We start from the raw sequence: 19524 nt of genomic DNA, 5'->3' as shown, positions 1-19524 counted from the left end.
ACCCTATCAATTCTGCTTCTCCAACCTCAAATCACCCAATGGGAGACCTACATCTTCTACCATACATTGCCTCGAATGGTGCCATATGGATACTAGTATGGAAGCTGTTGTTGTAAGCAAATTCTATTAGTGGCAAATGGTCATCCCAACAACCTTTGAAATCAATAGTACAAGCACGCAACATGTCTTTAAGCGTCTGAATAGTCAGCTCTGCCTGCCCATCAGTTTATTGATGAAAGGTTGTACTAAGATTACTTGAGTACCCAAACCTTGCTGAAATTTCTTCCAAAACTTTACCGTGAATTGAGCCCCTCGATCTGAAATGATTGAGACTGGAGTGCCATGCAACCTGACTATTTCTTTGATATACAGTTGAGCATATTGTTCCACTATGTCAGTAGATTTGACTAGCAAGAAGTTCGCTAATTTCGTGAGGCGATCCACAATCACCTAAATTGAGTCAAACTTGCACAGAGTGCGTGGCAACACTATCACAAAATACATATTGATCATTTCCCATTCCACATTTGGAATTTCAATGCTTTGTAACAATCCTCCAAGCCATTGATGTTCGATCTTCACTTGCTGACAGTTCTGACATTTTGCCACAAAGTCTGCCACCTACCTTTTCATGTTATTCCATAGATAAACTTCTTTGAGATCATGATACATTTTTGTAGAACTTGGGTGCACAGAATACCTGGATGTGTGAGCTTTTGCCGCAATCATTTCCCGAAGACTATCAATATCTGGAACACATAGGTGCCCTTGGCACAGTACGGTACCATCATCAATGCCAAAAGAAAAAGATATGGTATTGTGTTTATGAATCCCCTCCTTCAACTGTGCTAACAACGGATCGTTGTATTGCTTTTCTTTGACCTCCGCTACAAGCGACGATTCAGCGTTATTCTGCACAATTACTCCCCCTTCACTAGAGTCCGCAAGACGAACCCCCAGACTAGCCAACTGGTGAACCTCCCTGGCCAACGGCCTTTGATATATCTCCAAGTCAGCTAACTACCCATAGATTTCCGTCTAAGAGCATCCGCCACAACATTGGCCTTTCCCGGGTGATAGAGAATCTCAACATCATAGTCCTTGAGTAACCCCAACCATCCTCTATGTCTCAGATTCAACTCCTTTTGTTTAAAAATATATTAAAGGCTCTTGTGGTTCATAAATACATCAACGTGGACCCCATACACATAATGTCGCCAAATCTTTATACAAAAACTACTGTCACAAGTTCTATATCATGTGCCGGATAGTTCTTTTCATGTTTCTTGGGTTCCCTAGAGGCATAAGTGATCACCTGGCCATGTTACATCAATAGTGAACCATCTATATCACATTTCTCTTGCATATGACCTCCTAGGATTTGAGTTCTTCAATATGTTTCTTGATATGGTTACAATCATATGTGAGTACTTGCAACTTGCTATTTCAAATTCTCAACAGAAGACATTACTAGATGAGTTTTCTTATAAAACCTTCTATGTCAAAGGAATAACATCTTCTAGCCTGCGCACACACCTTAATATCATCAACATGCATGACATTGCATCAAATGTAATGTAACATCGTGCTCAGACCTTTCCTACTCAACCTCTTTCCTCCTTGTGTGCCTTATAGGATTTAGGAAACCACTCCACTTTCCCTTGTGAACATTCTCATGATATCTCTTTGCTGTCAACACCACCCAAAATGCATATCAACCCCCTTCATACATATTCAATTCAGAAAGCGCCACTGGCCCGAACAATATGTTGGTACTATCTTTTCTTTCTAACTAGAATATTCATTCCCATTCTATTTTGCCCATAGTGCATAGTTGATAGCTTTATTTTTCCAAACACTTGTCTACCTCCATGGTCTCGTGGTATCATTGTGTCTGGTTTGTTGAGTTTATCACACCACGATTTCACCACCAGTAGTCTCAGTTTCCATTGTAATATGTAGACATGAACTCCCCCTAAATATTTCTGTTGATATTCAGTGTCACCCATGTCGGTAGCGTTACGGTTAGTCCTTTATACCTTCTATTAACACTTGTGCTCCAGGCGAGTCCACCATTCTGTTACGAACTATTTTGCGATAACCATGGACATCTCAATTTATAGATTTTCTTCCCATTTCTTTTCGCCTCATTATTCTTAGCTAGTGAATAGCCACACACTCTTCCACACGTCGCGTGGTCTTTTTCCTTATAATTTTTTTTCATCCCGCTCACCTCTTAACTTTTGTTAGGATATCCGTGGGAAAGTGTATTCATCGTCATATCACTTAACACTTCTTTGCTTGTAAGATTCTTTAGAGACTCTCCATCAAGCCCAAATACGCTCTTCGGTTATTATAGCATCACATTTATTCTCCCACTAGTTTTGCCTTTCTTAACACCTTGGTACTTTGGTTAAATCACATATCTATGATTAACCCATTCTAAAAACTCGCAACCTTCCACATTTGACCTATAGTACTTCCTTAGGTTCCATTGTTCCTGACCCTCTAACAAGTATAAAATCCCTTTAAAAACATACTCTTAGTTTCTAGGATCGTTGACCCTATCATTCACATTGCCATGTATAAAGAATTTACCTTCCTTAACCTTCCACTTTTTTTTGAAGGGGTACTAGTGGTCTATCATTAGCATATCCTTTCAGATAATCACGTTATCCATTATCACCTTTCTAGACTACGCATGTCTTCAACAAAATATTCAAACATCATAGCTACATGGTCTTACTCTTGTTTTGTTGTATTTAAGTAGCCTTACTATGGCCCTTCCTCCCCCACCTAGGGCGAATGCCCTGGATTTTAACACAAGTCTGGAATTTAGCAACTTCATGGACATATGCTTCATATCTCTATCCCTCACATATATGTTAGAATATTAGGGAGATTGAAGTCAGCATTGTATTAACATAAGTTCTCTACTCTTATTCAGCCACACGGACTTGGGATTCCAATTCCTCATCTCAATATCCTTTAGGAGTGTAACACAACTTCATACAGTTATGGGATTCTTATAACATTCATAGCATAAGGGTCTTCTAATTATGGGTTCAATTGACTTGTCTCCCGTGAGAGACCTACATGTTTTTCATTACTCTCCTGGTCATGCCTTACATATATCACATGCTTATATAACAAATTTTTCGTTTACACCTTAGGATCATATACATGCTTCCCACACTATGAACAGGTGCCATATAAGCTCGCGTCTCATTTATCAAGCCAATGTCTCTTTGGAGGTGGGTGATCAATTTAAACACTTTTCTCATATAAAGTATGGTTCTGGTACTATGTACGTATCTCATATATCCGTACAATTTGTTCAACACGATACATGTGCCATCTTATTAATATTCAGGCCTTTCACATTGGTCATTCCATATGAGAACATTACTTGAAATAGAAGCAAGAGCGTTGAAACATACCTTGAAGCTCAACACACGAGTTAGAAAACAATCTTATAGTCAAGCTTTACCGCACGATCTGGAGAGTTGAAAAAGGGTCACATTCCTAAAAGTCCGTGTAGCCTCCAACTTATATATGTGGTCGACAACACACCGATAAGAAGGATTTTACTAGACACGACTCTGACATATCCTAGGACACTTTAAAACTTTAGGCTCTAATACCAAGTTTGTCACGTCCCAACTTCGGGAGGCGCGACCGACGCTCAATCGAGTGAACCCAACTGAGCAAGCCTTATCAACCGCTATCTACCCAACTCGATAGGAATAAAGAAGCCATACTCACCTTTATTTAAAACAAAGAAATCACCTATCTCTCTAAGAAATGTTCTCCTTCTATATCTTAAGCTCTATCCCTCTTAGAATCTCTCTCAGAATGTCCTACCTTCTCTCTTTTATATCTGATAGGCAACTGAAAATGCCCCTTGGATTCATAAAATGGCCTTTCAACATTTTAAAATGATTCCACTTACTCAATTAATGCACTTCTAACCCTACCACTATCAGAATTTTCTTAAGTTAGGTGAATACCCCTTTTTATTAAACAATGCTCAAGTTGTACTCTGAAATCCTACTTATTTGATCAGAACTACTGAAAATTCTGATTATTTGCAAACTTGCACATCAATTCTATAAAACAAAATCATCAAGCAGCCAAAACCAAACAACATCAATTTCTGATTATATAAGGGTTTAACATTGAAAAGAAATCAGAAAATACCCCATACATGAGTGATCAGAATTGAAACAAGCAAGAAATAACCAACGAATGAACTCATTTGTGATTTGACGTTTAAAACAATCAACACCAAATTAACTAGACCTGTTAATAAACAAATTCAAACAAATTTATTAAAAAGATTTAAGTAAACTGATGGAGTTAGTGGACCAACAACCAGAGAAGTAAAACAAAATTAAAAAAACAATAATCAAGAAAACTTACCGGCTTAACTGGACAACTTGGTATCAAATTTTCTTCCTTTTGATTTCATATCCAAATGATGTTAGTCACTTGTTCTTTGTTAAAACAAGTGATTAATATCATTTTGTGATGAAACCGGCTCTAAAATTATCAACAATTCTCGAGTTAGGTTTGACTTTAGAACTTGGACCCTTGGATTTAAGATTCAAGCAGATCGAGCCCCATTCGAAGGAAACTGGTCATGGATTAGGGAAGAGGGAGTTGTGGTGGTTCTACAGTGTGAATTTAGGGTCGATTGGGTGAGCTAGGGTTCAGGGTCAGATCTTCGATCCAGGATTCAAAGAGTTATGGGGTGATTCGAGGAAAAGGGAGCGGGGATTTGGCATGAGGGGAGTGAGGGGGTTTTGCGGTGTAATTTTGAAAGGGATTGGACCACTGGTACCATCGTGAGGCGATTTTCGGTGGGCGGATGGCGGTGGTGTGAGGCGTCATTGCATTGGGTCTCTGAAGAGACGAGAGACGAAGGAGGGGGGGTTCTGAGAGGAGTAAAGTGGTTTGGATTTTGGGTATCCAACGACTCATATTAGCTCATTAAATGAAACGGGGTCGTTTTGGTTTCATGGGGGGTGGACCGGTTCAGTTGTAGGCCAGGGTCGGGTAATAGAAATGGGGCAAAGTTCTGGTCGTTGGATGTAGATAAATGGACGGTTGAGATCTATTGAAATCGAAACGACGTAGTTTTGTCCCTATACTACGTCATTTCGATTGTTTCAGAGACTGGAAGTTTGGACCGGGTATGGGGCATGTTTTTTGGGCTGGCTTAATTGATTTGGGATTAGGATTTAAATTAAATTCGGCCCAAATTTGACTTCCTTCTCTTTCATTAATTCTTTTTCTTTTCTTTTCTTTTTTTTCTTTCAAAAATTAAACTTAAAAATCCTAAATTAAATTATAGAAGACCTAAATTAGCTTAAAATATTAATTAACTTTAAATAACACATATCACAAATAATTAAACACTTAAATTAAAAGAAAATCACACAATTTGACCAAAATACAAAAATATATTATTTTTTTGTGAATTTTCATTTTTGTAAAACACCTAATTATTAATTAATTCTAAAAAATGTAAAAATCAAATCTTAAATGCAAATGCTATATTTTTTTGTATTTTTGATGCATTAATAAAATTAAACATGCACACACATACATGCAAACAATCAGGAAAATCACACAATAATTCCTAAAATAACACATAATTAAAGCCAAGACCTAATTTTGGGAATTATTTTGGAGTAATTCGTATGAGGCAAAAATCACGTGCTCACAGCTGCCCCTCTCTGTCTGGAAACACGAAGAGTTTTCATGCAAAGATAAAGTGAGCGGATACGAGCGATTTTTGCCTGTTTGAACACTCCGTGGTAAGCATTTTTTGAAAGATTTGACCGAACCTCTGCTTTAAAGGTTTCCTACATATCCTTGGCTATAAAGGAATCAGGTCAATGTAGTTCAGGAAGTTTCAGTAGCTGGGACTACCATGAAGCTGTGGTTTTATTGTTACTGTTGTTGCTGCTACTGATACTGCATACTAACCTCCTTATTGCACCATGAAAAAAATGAAGAAGATAGACTAAGATATAATCTATGCTTTACAAAGATTTATTTCCAAACTTGATCTTGTAGATGATGTTGCCTCGTTGACTTGTATCTTCCTCATAAATTCCTTTGTGGCTGACTTGAATGGTATTCTTTGAAATGCCTTCCCTTCTTCTCCAGGCGGGCACCTGATTGCTGACCCTTTAAATGTCTTCCTTTGAATATTGTTTCCTTTCCTCTGTTCTCCAGGCGGGTTCCTAATTATTTGAAATTTGAATTGCTTCTTCCCTTTGTTCTCCAGGCGGGCTCCTGACTACTTGAAATTTGAATTGTATTCCCTTGTTCTTTAGGTGGGCTCCTGATTGTTGCGACTCAAAATGTATTCCCTTGTTCTCCAGGTTGGCTCCTGATTTCAACAAAATAGACAAAAGCAAAGAAAAATTTCTGCCCCAGTTTGGTAGATGTGCATATATAATCATGTTACCAAATATCAGTAAGAACTTGAAAGTGGAAACTTGAATTATACTCCATTGTTCTCCAGGTGGGCGCCTGATTGTTGAAACTTAAATTGTTGTTCCTTGTTCTCCAGGTGGACGCCTGATTGCTGATACTTCAACTGTTGTTCCTTATTCTCCAGGTGGACGCCTGATTGGTGATACTTTAACTGTTGTTCCTTGTTCTCCAGGTGGATGCCTGATCGCAACAAAAATAGACAAAACAAAGAAAGTTTTCTGGCCCAGTTTGGTAGCTGGGCGCATCTGTGAGTGTTAAACTGAAGCATATTACCAAATATTAATAAGAATTTGAAAGCTAGGTCCTATTATCCAGGGGGTCCTGACAACTCTTAACTAAACGACAATTTTAAATCTAAGCTACATCTTTTAAAGGCATGATTTTTGCTAAATCTTGTTATCTAAACTAGTTTTAAACTATGTTCCATTATCCAGGAGGGTCCTGACAACTCTTATGCGAACTTTGAAACAAACTTATATTCCTTTTGGTGCACATTTGTCCTATATTTACTACTTATGATTGTTTTAGGGTTTAACCTAGGTCCCATTTTCCAGGAGGGTCCTGAAAACTCTTAATTAACGACTATCCTAACAATAAAAGCTTTAAAGCCAACTTATATTCTTTTGGGGTACATTTATACTAGATCTTGCTACTCATGATTGTTTTGAATTTTAAACTGGGTCCCATTTTCCAGGAGGGTCCTGATCAAACCTGCATGGTACTTGCTTTCCTCACAGGGTACTTCCTGAAACAAATGCCATCTTTGCCCCTGTTTCAAATCAAAGAAGATCTTGTTAGTTTAAAACGTGGTGGTTAGTTGTGGCATTCTTGCTGGGGAGGGTTTTCTTTTTGCCATGCTTTGCTTCAACAGACTGCCTTGAACCGGTCGAAAGGACTGTTTTGACCTCATGACTGATCCTTAACTGCGGGATCCCCAACTGTTGTTTTCACTTCTGACCCTTCTGTCTGAACTCGTATATATCCCATGACATTAATGAACCATTCCACCGATTCCACTTTTGCTTACACCCTATGTCTCATTTTTCATCATATTATCTCCAGCATGTCCTAGTCGTATTTTGCTTTGTGTAATTTTGAATCTTGGTAGTATACTTCGAGATTCCTTCTTATTTGTCAGAACAAAGCTAACCTTGGAAGAGCTTTAGGGGAGTAAAAATTAACAGCAATGAAATGCGACGATTTTGAGAATTAAGAATAAAGAAGAAAATACATATTTGGATGACTGTTGGAGATAGGAAAAAGGAACTTATCTGAGTGGAGTCACTGGAACCAATGATCATGGTATGCATTTTGGATTAATCAGCCCAGTCTATTTAACCAATCTCCTTTCCAATTGTTTTACTTTGTTCTCCACGATTTCCGCAATCCAATTTTACTTTCCGCCAACTTACGGACCTTGTTCTACTTGCAGTGCGTTGAAGGGTTTTCACCAACAAACCTCTCTCATTCGTTTGTTTATCAATTCCTTGTCGCCTTATAGTGCCCGCGAAGGTTTTCACTGATAAGACTCTCTTATTTTTACTTTCTCTAAGCTTTCGTCGCCTCATGGTGCCCATGAGGGTTTTTACCAATAAGATTTTCTCATTTACATTACTTGCTTGGACCAAAGTGTTATCCTGATATGAATCACCTCTATTTTCTCAACTTGGAATCTCTCGAAGACTGATCGGAAGGTCTTTCTTTGGACCGTAATGTGGGCTTTTGGATGGGGTTCGAAAAAAGGGTATCAAAGACTCAAAACAATTTGACTTGGGTTTAAAATTACAACTCTTGGAATCACATTTCTTATTACAAGTATAGCTTCTGCCCCAGTTTCTTGCTCGGGGACCTTTTGCTATTTTATTTTACTATGACCGAGGCGTGAGGCTGCCTACGTATCCTTAACAGGAATCAGGTCAAACGTAGTTCACACCTGAATTTCCTTGTTGTTATACTCTCTCTTTTCACTTCTTTTCTTTTCCCTTTTCTCTTTTTCTTTCTTTTCCTTTTCTTTTTTTATTGATCCAAAAGAGGGGTATGAAAGAAATAAATGCGGCTCAAAATGGGGAACAAAGTGTTATGCCCCGCAATATTACGTCAATATTACGTTCAGCAGTATTATATTACAATAATGTTATGCTCTATAGTAATATATTACGGTGATGTTTCGCTTCGCAGTAATAAGTTACGACAATGTTGCACCCTACAGTAATGTACGTTGAATTTGTCGTTAGGTAATTGACATCAGTCCAAGGAAAAAATTATTTGGAAATTATAAAGATTGTAAGTGATTAATAAATTCGTGAAGGTGAGAGGGGAAGCAAACCAAAGAAAATGAATTTTGTTAAAATTTGGTATTTTGGGATAAAATATGTATCGGGCTAAAATACCCAGTATTTATGGACTAGTACCATACAAGGTACCACATGACCATGATAGTAAGGTGTATAAAGTATGTGAAAAGTGAGTAGTATTTTAAGAAAGTGGAAATAATTCTCAATTATGCGGGTAATTGGTTGATTACTGGGTAACAGAACATTACCCAGTTAACTAATAATTGGATAATTTTTTGGATAAGCCTTATAGAAAATTCAACGTGGCAGTCCCTACCTTAACATATTGATGACTCTTAAAGTCATATGAAATGTGGCAAAGTCGTGGAAGTACCCTAGCCTCTAGCAATATATATATAAGGAGCGAATTCGCATATTCAGAGATTAAATTTGGTCTAGTTCGTTAGATACATTATGAAAGAAAGTAGGTTCTATTTTTCAAAAGATTTCCATTGTATTAGTGGATTGGAGGAAAGAAAGGGAAAATCGGTTTAAAAGAATTGAACCAAACCACCGAATATTACCCATTAGAAGGCTTCAAGTCATTATTTTTTTTTAATCCCAAATTAGTGTTTATTATATATTCGTTTCAAGCAGTACTATATAATGTATATAGACAAAACAAGGAACGAAGGTGATGGAGTTTTGAAATTCATACGAAATTGTACTGCGTAATAACAACGGGATTTTGCAATTCTAAGGGAGTACGGTGCAATCCTTCTCAAAAATATCATACGGATTTTTTCCTAATCTAGGTATGTTAAGGACCTCCCTTCTTTCTTTTGGCATGGTCAAAATTATACTGAAGAAACGAGCAAATACACAGTTTCTATAAATTACCCTATTAATAGAAATAGTAGGGGTATCTATATTCTTGATTCCCCATGAGAATTATTATTATCTTCTGTTCATGGGTCTCAGAATAATACGCAGTTGGAAAAGTTTATCAGGAAGGAATATCGAGATTATTATGTATTTTTCATGCATTTTACTCATTAATACATGTGCATTGACCCATGACCAGATGGTGTTATATACGCATATATATGTAAATATATGTATATGGTATATGGGAAAGGTTACAACGTTATATACGTACCACCACCTGATCAGCTGGTATATGATGATGATATTGCCCACAGTGGCTAAAATATGATCCAAATGGCGTTATATATGCGTATATATGTATGTATTCAAACGGCGTTATATAAACGTATATATATGTGTATATATATATGTATATGGGACATGGGAAAGGTTATGGCGTTATATACGCACCACCACCTGCTCAGCTGGTATACGATGTTTATTTTGCCCACAGTGGCCGATATGATATGATGGGATGCCCTCAGAGGCTGATGATGTTATGAAACATGTACCTATGCACGACATGACATTCATATGCATATGCATGACGCTAAATTAATTTATGATTTACAAAGTTATTCAGAATTACAGGTTGAGTCATGTACTCTATATTTCTTCCATGTCTCTTATGTACTTATTTATGTTCCTTACATACTCGGTATATTATTCGTACTAATGTCCCTTTTGCCTGGGGACACTACGTTTCATGCCCACAGGTCCCGATAGACGGGTCGAGAGCCCTCCAAGTATACTATCAGCTCAGCGAAAGATCTTGGTGCGCTCCATTTGCTTCGGAGTTGCTCGTTTGGTTAGTATGATTTAGACGTGTATTGTTTAGTATGGCGGGACTCTGTCCCGAGCTTTATGACATTTATGTACTCTTAGAGGCTTGTAGACATATGTCGTGTATATAAAAGATTGTACGGTCTAGTTGGCCTAGGTTTTGAGTTTATAAAGGATCATGTTGGCCTATTAGGCCCGTATGTCATGTGTATATGATGATGTAATAAGAAAGATACGTTACGTTGGTACTCGGTTGAGTAAGATACCGGGTGCCCGTCGCGGCCCATTGGTTTGGGTCGTGACACAAAGGGTAAAGTGTTTAGATAGCAGAACAAATTGCCTTCGCCATTCCAATATTTGAAACAATGCCAAGTACAAACAATCAACAATTATAACAAAGAAATCATACATAATATCGCTTGACCGAGTCGGAATTGATGGCCATGTCTATGTATTTTCCTTCAATATCTGTTAAACATAAAGCACCATTGGATAATACTCTGGTCACAATGAATGGCCCTTGCCAATTCGGGGCGAACTTACCTTTTACTTCAACCTGATGTGGAAGAATACGTTTCAGCACTTGCTGACCCACTTCAAACTTTCGGGGACGCACCCTTTTGTTGTATGCTCTTGCCATTCTTCTTTGATATAACTGGCCATGACATACTGCTGCCAATTGTTTTTCATCAATCAAGTTCAACTGCTCCAAACGGGTTTTGACCCACTCATCATCATCAATCTTAGCCTCAGCGACAATCCGAAGGGAAGGGATTTCAACTTCTGTCGGTATTACTGCTTCAGTGACATATACCAACAAATAAGGAGTTGCACCTACCGAAGTGCGAAAAGTAGTGCGATATCCCAACAACGCGAATGGTAATTTTTCGTGCCATTTCCTCGAACCTTCTACCATTCTCCGAAGTATCTTCTTTATGTATTTGTTGGCTGCCTCAACTGCTCCATTCACCTTAGGACGATACGGGGTAGAATTGCGATGTGTAATCTTAAACTGTTGACATACCTCTTCTATCAAGTTACTGTTAATATTAGCACCATTATCCTTGATGATCACATTTGGGATTCCGAATCGACAAATGATATTTGAGTGAACAAAATCGACCACTACTTTTTTGGTCACTGATTTGAATGTTTTGGCCTCGACCCACTTGGTGAAATAATCAATGGCTACCAGAATGAACCTGTGCCCGTTGAATGCTGCTGGCTCAATTGGTCCAATGACATCCATGCCCCAAGCAATGAAGGGCCATGGTGCCGACATTGTGTGCAATTCCGATGGTGGAGAATGAATAAAACCTCCATGTATCTGGCACTGATGACATTTGCGCACAAAATTGATACAATCTCGCTCCATGGTAAGCCAATAGTAACCTGCTCGGAGAATTTTCTTTGCCAACACATATCCGCTCATATGTGGTCCGCAGACTCCTGAATGTACTTCGGACATGATAGTCGCAGCTTGTCTAGCATCTATGCATCTTAATAATCCAAGGTCTGGTGTTCTCTTATACAAAACTCCTCCACTTAAGAAGAATCCATTTGCCAACCATCGAATTGTTCTCTTTTGATCCCCCGTGGCTTGCACTGGATATATCCCATTCTGATGTACTCTTTGATATCGTGGAACCATGGTTCGCCATCAAGTTCTTCTTCAATCATGTTACAGTAAGCATGCTGATCTAGGACTTGAATATGTAGTGGATCGACATAAGCTTTGTCCGGATGGTGCAATATTGATGCCAGGGTATCCAAAGCATCGACGACCTCATTGTGGACCCTTGGAATATGCCTGAACTCCACTAATCGAAACCATTGACAAAGATCATGCAAACATTGTCGGTACGGTGTGAACTTCAAATCTCGCGTTTCCCATTCTCCTTGAATTTGATGTACTAGAAGATCTGAGTCTCCCAAGGCCAAGACTTCCTGGATATCCATGTCTGCAGCTAGTCTTAGACCCAAAATACAGGCTTCATACTCAGCCATATTGTTGGTGCAATAAAACCGAAGCTGGGTCGTAACAGGATAGTGATGCCCTATTTTAAAAATAAGCACAGCTCCTATCCCGACTCCCTTCATGTTGGCAGCCCCATCAAAGAAAAGTTTCCAGCCTGGTTTTTCTATTTGCTCCAGTTCATCGATATGCATCACTTCTTCATCGGGAAAATAAGTTCTTAATGGTTCGTAATCTTCATCGACCGGGTTTTCGGCCAAATGATCGGCCAATGCTTGGGCTTTCATCGTAGTCCGAGTCAAATAGATGATGTCAAACTCTTTGAGCAATATCTTCCACTTCGCAAGTCTCCCTGTCGGCACAGGCTTTTGAAAGATATACTTCAACGGATCCAAGCGCGAAATGAGGTAAGTAGTGTAGGATGACAAATAATGTTTCACTTTCTGAGCCACCCAAGTTAGGGCTCAACATGTCCTTTCCAGCTGAGTGTACTTAACCTCATAAGCCGTGAACTTCTTGCTAAGATAATAGATGGCATGTTCCTTTCTACCAGTGATGTCATGCTGCCCCAGTACACAGCCAAATGAATTTTCCAAGACTGTCAAGTAAAGAATCAAAGGTCTTCCTGGTTCTGGCGGAATCAGTACGAGTGGGTTTGACAAGTATCCTTTTATCTTATCAAATGCTTCTTGACACTCATCAGTCCACTTAACCGCAACATCCTTCTTCAGCAATTTGAAAATAGGCTCACAAGTTGTCGTGAGCTGAGCAATAAACCTGCTGATGTAGTTCAACCTCCCTAACAGACTCATCACTTCAGTCTTGTTCCTCGGAGGTGGCAATTCTTGGATGGCTTTGATCTTTAATGGGTCCTACTCGATGCTTCGCCGGCTGACTAAGAATACCAAAAGTTTTCTGGATGGAACACCAAATGCGCGCTTGGTAGGGTTAAGCTTGAGGTTGTACCTGCGAAATCTCAGGAAGAATTTCCTCAAATCCCCAATGTGGTTGGCCTGATTCTTTGATTTTATGATCACGTCATCCACATATACCTTAATCTCCTTATGTATCAAGTCATGAAACACTGTAGTCATTGCTCTCATATAAGTTGCCACGGCATTTTTCAAACCAAATGGCATTACCCGGTTGCAATAAGTTCCCCACGGCGTGATGAATGCCGTATTTTCTGCATCTTCTTCATCCATTAGAATTTGATGATACCTGGCGTAGCAATCCACAAAAGATCCTATCTCATGCTTGGCATAATTATCGATCAAAATATGGATATTGGGTAGTGGAAAGTTATCCTTCGGACTTGCTTTGTCTAGATTGCGGTAATCGATGCATACTCTGATCTTGCCGTCCATCTTAGGCACAGGCACGACATTAGGCAACCAAACAGGATATCAAGTGACCCGAATAACCTTTGCATCCAACTGTTTGGTGATTTCTTCTTTAATTTTCACACTCATATCAGTTTTGAATTTCCTCAACTTTTGCTTGACGGGAGGAAACACTGGATCGGTGGGCAATTTGTGGACCACTAAATCAGTGCTCAAGCTCGGCATGTCATCATATGACCATGCAAAAACATCTTTGAATTCGATGAGTGCTTTGATTAACTCTTCCCGGATCTTTGGCTTGAGGTGGACACTTATTTAAGTCTCTCAGATATTATCTGTGTCTCCTTAATTGATGGCTTCTGTATCATTCAGGTTGGGTTTGGGTTTTTCTTCGAAGTGAATTAACTCCTTACTAATCTCTTCGAAGGCCTCATCCTCATCGTATTCTGATTCGTAATCACAACCTACTTCTTGAACTATTATTTCAGAATTAGATTGATTTTTAAGACTGGGCTGAGGATTCCTTATGTATGCCATATCACCAGAGCCAGCGTAAAAAGAACTGTATATAAAAGAAAAAGAAAAAAAACTATCAGGAATGATAAAGAAAGGGAAACTGCATTTTATTGAATGAAACAAGGTTTGCACATTTCAAACAGACTGGAAGATAAAAATCCGGATTACAACCCTAGAATGATCCAGACAGACTGAAGGAAAATCATAATAAACTACCAAGACTCCTTTCGAATGGGGAGAGGAGTGGCTTTCCAATTTTAAGCTTTGTTTTTGGCCCAACGAATTGAGTTTCTGCGTTGCTAGGACCTTCACCACTTTCCACCATGTTCACACCATCAAACAACTTTTCAAATCTTTTAATTAACTCCTCGTCAGGATTAATCATAGAATTGGGAATTGTTGTTACCGGGCGACTTCTGGTACCGGACTTGACAAATGATTTGGAAAGACATGGGACTGGCTTTGGAAGGAACCAGGCCTTCTGTTTTAGCTTTCTGGCCTTTCTTATGTATGCGACAATGGGATTGAATCCCAAACCAAATGTTTCCAAGTTTTCGGAAAGAGACACTGGCTGTATGATGCCTTGCAAAGACGAGCCCAAACCTTTACCGAGTAAAAAACCATTCTTCAACATCTCATAGGCTACCATGACTGATGCGGCGGTTATCTTTGGATTTGGAATGTATTTCCCCTCCGGAACTTTGTCTACCAACATCGTGTCAGAAACCTGGTAGACCCTTGGTCCCTGGTCATCTTCCATCTCAATGACTGGTACGATGGCATTGTTGCGAGCACATAAACTATCTTCCCTATGCACAACTATTTCTTGTCTATCCCATTCAAATTTGACTACCTGGTGTAGTGTTGATGGGACCGCTTTAGCGGCGTGGATCCAGGGTCGACCCAACAGTAAGTTATAGGAAACAGCTATATCCAGCACCTGAAACTCCATTGTGAACTCGACTGGCCCTATCGTCAGCTCCAACTCTATGTCCCCAACTGAATATTTACCTCCGTTGTCAAATCCCCGCACACAAATACTGTTCTTATGGATCCTCTCATCTTCTATTTTCAACTTGCTTAGAGTGGAGAGACGACAGATGTTTGCGCTTGACCCGTTGTCAACCAATACCTGGGTCACCACAGAGTTTTCACATTTTAATGTGAGGCAAAGAGCTCTGTTGTGCTCAGTACATTCTATAGGCAATTCATCATCAGAAAACGTGACTCTGTTTGCTTCGAAGATTTTGTTGGCTATTTTTTCCAAGTGATTCACGGAGATCTTATCAGGAACGTGCGCCTCATTCAAGATCTTCATTAAGGCTTGACGATGCTCGTCCGAATGAATCAATAATGACAATAGGGAAATTTGAGCAGGTGTCTTTCTTAATTGTTCCACGATAGAGTAGTCGTGCAGCTTCATTTTCCTCAAGAATTCTTCTGCTTCTTCTTCAGTTACGGCTTTCTTTATAAGTTCTAGATTATTTTTAGCTCTTCTTAGCTCTTCGGGAATAAAACACCTTCCCGAGCGAGTTAACCCTTGTACTTCGCAAACTTCTTCTTTGACTTCCTTCCCTTTGTACATCACTGTTACCCGTTCGTAATTCCATGGAATAGCCTTGCTGTTGATTATTGGTAAGTGGGTTACTAGCTTGATAATAACCCGATCTGCGCGGGCTCCTTCCATTATTATGATGGGTTTGCTGGTTGCTCCCGGTACAATCACCTTTACCCCTTCCTGTTTCGTTTTAACTCTGCTTAAAGACCCCTTCTCTACTGTCGCAGATGGCTCAACACACTTTTTGCTCTTCTTGAGCACCAACTTCTCATCTGCTGATTGTTCATCTGTCTTGACTCCACTAGACCGAATCATCATGACGGTCTGTGATGGCTTCTTGGGTTCCCCCTCAGCATGCACTATTTCGATCATATTTGCCTCCTGATGGGCTGGCATCGGATTCCTATTGATGTTGGGTGCTTTGGGAGCTTGAACTTCAATTCTATTGGTATCAATCAGCTCCTGTATAGCACTTTTCAAGTGCCAGCACCTTTCTGTATCATGACCCGGAGTACCAGAACAATACTCACAGCTGACAGTATAGTCAAGATTCTTTGGAGGAGGATTTGGCAGTTTGGACTGTATCGGCCTTAGCATATCTAGCTGTTTTAGCCTGTGAAGCAGACTAGTGTATGATTCTCCCAACAGAGTAAAGGTTTTCTTTTTCTGCAACCTTTCACCCTTGAGTGCTTGACTCGGCCTGAAACTTGTTCTGGGAGTGTTTTGGTAGGCTCGTGGATGTGGATAAGTATTTGGTAGGACAGGAGCACGCCATTGAGCGTGGGCAGGAGGTTGGTTGTATGCTTATGCATGGTGGACGGAAAAATGAGGTTCTTGTGAGGGATAGTAGTGTTGGGGTGGATTGTGGTGATAAGTTTGTTGGTGGGGTCGAGGTTAATTGTAGTGGTAAGGTGAACCTCTAGATCCAGACCAAGTTCCTGAATCAACCATTGTCGCTTCCTCTCTTTTCTTCTTCCCAATCCTTCCTATGCAGCCCTGAATAGCCTGAGTAGTCGCTTTGATAGCCGAATAGCTCATGATTTTATTCGACTTGAGGCCTTCTTCTACCATGCCCCCCATCTTTACAACTTCGTTGAATGACTTTCCCACAGTTGAGACCAAATGGCCATAGTAAGTAGGTTCCAAAGCTTGTAGGAAGTAATCTACCATCTCACTTTCTTTCATTGGGGGATCTACTCTTGCTGCTTGCTCCCTCCATCGGAAACTATATTCTCTGAAGCTTTCACTGTGCTTCTTCTAAAGTTTAGTCAAGGACAGTCTATCTGGAATGATCTCAAGATTATATTGGAAATTACAAGCAAATGCCTGCGCCAGATCATCCCATGTGTACCATCTCCCATGGTCTTGGCGGGTATACCATTCCAATGTTGATCCACTCAAACTCTGACTGATGTAAGCCATTAACAATTCATCTTCTCCTCCAGCTCCTCTCATTTTGCTTCAAAAACCCCTCAAGTGCGCTACTTGATCGCCGTGCCCGTTATATAGATCGAACTTGGGCATCTTCAAACCTGCCGGTAATTACACATTCGGGAACAGACATAGGTCCTTGTAGGCCACGCTGACTTGACCTCCCAACCCCCACATGTCTCTGAATGATTGTTCTAAGCTTTTAACTTTCTTGAACATCTCTTCCTGTTCGGTATTTTTGACTCGTTTATCAGCTTCTATCGGGAGGTCAAAGCGAGGAGTATATGAATGGGTTTCTGGAGCTTTGAAAGTGGGCTCCGAGGGGTAGTATTGGTTGTCTTGGGCCTGGAACATAGGCTCGCTAGGATATTTGTGGAGTGTAGCAGGTGGATGTGCTACAAAGACATGAGTTACTGGAGGAAGAGGGTATGGAATTGGTTTAGGGGGTGGAGATTGTGGTGCATGAGAAGTGGTGCCCTGGTAGTGCTGGTAAATGGGAAAACTCGGGGATAGATCGGTGGCAGGATGATCTTGAGTTTGAGTCGGTGGTGGGGTAGAAGCAGGGTTAGCAGGGTAAGCTAGGGGTGATTGTCCTTTAGACCAGGCCTGATACATCTCGTCCATCTGTTGCTTAAGTTTGAGCATCTCCTTTTCATTTTATTGACGTCCAACTCCTCTACCTCAACACTTGTGTCGACATCCGGGATAGACATGATTTCTGGTATTGGTCCTTTTGATCTGGTTTGGTAATGATAATGTGTCAGTATACTCTAGATAAACTAACTGCTTGAATTCTGTGAAAAACAACAAACTTGTTAGTTTTTAGATTTTAACACATATGCAATTACATGTTGGGATGCAATGCACCTAGTCAATTAACCATTTTCTATCATGTATTTGCGCGGTTGCTTGTGTCATCCCAGCTTTTCCTGACCTTTCCCTTTTATTGTCACTCACGCCTATCTTTTATTTCCCTCCCCTTTTATTCTTTTCTTTTGGTTGTGGTCGAATCTTATGAAGATTGCCTACGTATCATGACCCTGCATGAATCAGACCGAACGTAGTTCTTGTGAAAACAATTATTGTTACTTTTATTTATTTTAACAAACGAAACAATACAAAGACATAAATGACATTAAATTTGGACAACACTTTAAGAAAATGGTTTAAAAGATTCAACATGGACTTAAACTAAAACATGACTATTATATGAAAAGTTTCAACAACTATGACTACGCTTTACTCCATAATCTTTTGCTTTTAATCACTGGAACATCTGCTCACGGTGGGGCTTGACCCGGCTGACCTCCTAGTGTACGGTACATCCTCTCTAACTCCATTGCCGGATGACGGGCAAAAGTAGGTGCATGCTCTAGAAACCTTTCATAATCCATCCCTTGGCAGTTCACATAACTTTCAGAAGTATAAACGGCCAAATCATGGATTTGTGCTCTGAAATATTGGAGATTTTGGTCTTGGTTTTGCAATCGTTGTTGGCGAGTGGTGGCTATATCTGTTATGTGGTCATCGCGATCTAAAGCTGATTCCAATTGAGCTCGAAGTCTGGCCTGATCGGGTCTTGCCTGTGCTCTCTCGCTATCAATATCTGTGTGTTGATGTTCTCTATTGTACCTTCTCATTTCTTCCAACTGTGCATGGAGTTGAGCTTCTGAATGTATCCAATAGTCCTTCTCTCTGTTGAATTGAGCCATTTCTTCTTCACATCTCATTACTTGGCGTTCCTTACTAGATTTGGCCTCCTCATTTAACTGTATGATTTTTTCCTTAGCTTTGTCTAACGCTTTCTCAGTCTTTGTCAAGATGGAGTCATAATCTTGCATTTTTTCAATAAGATTGGCAATGATTTTCTGATATTTCCAACTTCTCACTGGCGCTTCAGAGGCTTTCTTCATCTGTTGAAACTGAGCGCGGAGAGTTTTATTATCGCTAATCAGACTCTTCTTTTCACCTTCTGCTTCTTGTGCTTGTAAGTCTCTCTCCAAATTGAGTTTCCTCAGGCTTTCTTATAAGGCACGAATAGTTACTTTGTACCTCTTTTCCTTTTCTCCCCAAGCCAACCGTTCTTGGATTTTGTCATCAAAGGCTTGAACATGCGGTCTTTTTATGGGCCTTTTAGGATCAGGTTCTGGTGCATCATCCACACGGGATCTTTTCTCAAACCACCTAGCATAACCCGGATTTATCTCA

The 19524-nt window shown here is 39.8% G+C and overlaps 1 protein-coding gene across 1 annotated transcript; it reads right to left on the bottom strand.

Annotated features, from left to right (window-relative positions):
* Nucleotides 1-31: 31 nt before the first annotated feature.
* Nucleotides 32-19157, bottom strand: LOC138883078 (uncharacterized). The gene is made up of 2 exons (XM_070163738.1): nucleotides 18900-19157; nucleotides 32-214 (listed from the first exon to the last, which is right to left on the bottom strand). The coding sequence occupies exons 1-2, from the start codon at nucleotides 19155-19157 to the stop codon at nucleotides 32-34; spliced, it is 441 nt and encodes a 146-aa protein (XP_070019839.1).
* Nucleotides 19158-19524: the final 367 nt, after the last annotated feature.

This window comes from Nicotiana sylvestris, chromosome 12, assembly GCF_000393655.2.
Source record: "Nicotiana sylvestris chromosome 12, ASM39365v2, whole genome shotgun sequence".
Classification (NCBI taxonomy): Eukaryota; Viridiplantae; Streptophyta; class Magnoliopsida; order Solanales; family Solanaceae; genus Nicotiana; species Nicotiana sylvestris.
Note: the sequence above shows the minus strand (reverse complement) of the source record. Positions and strands in the feature narration are given on the sequence as shown.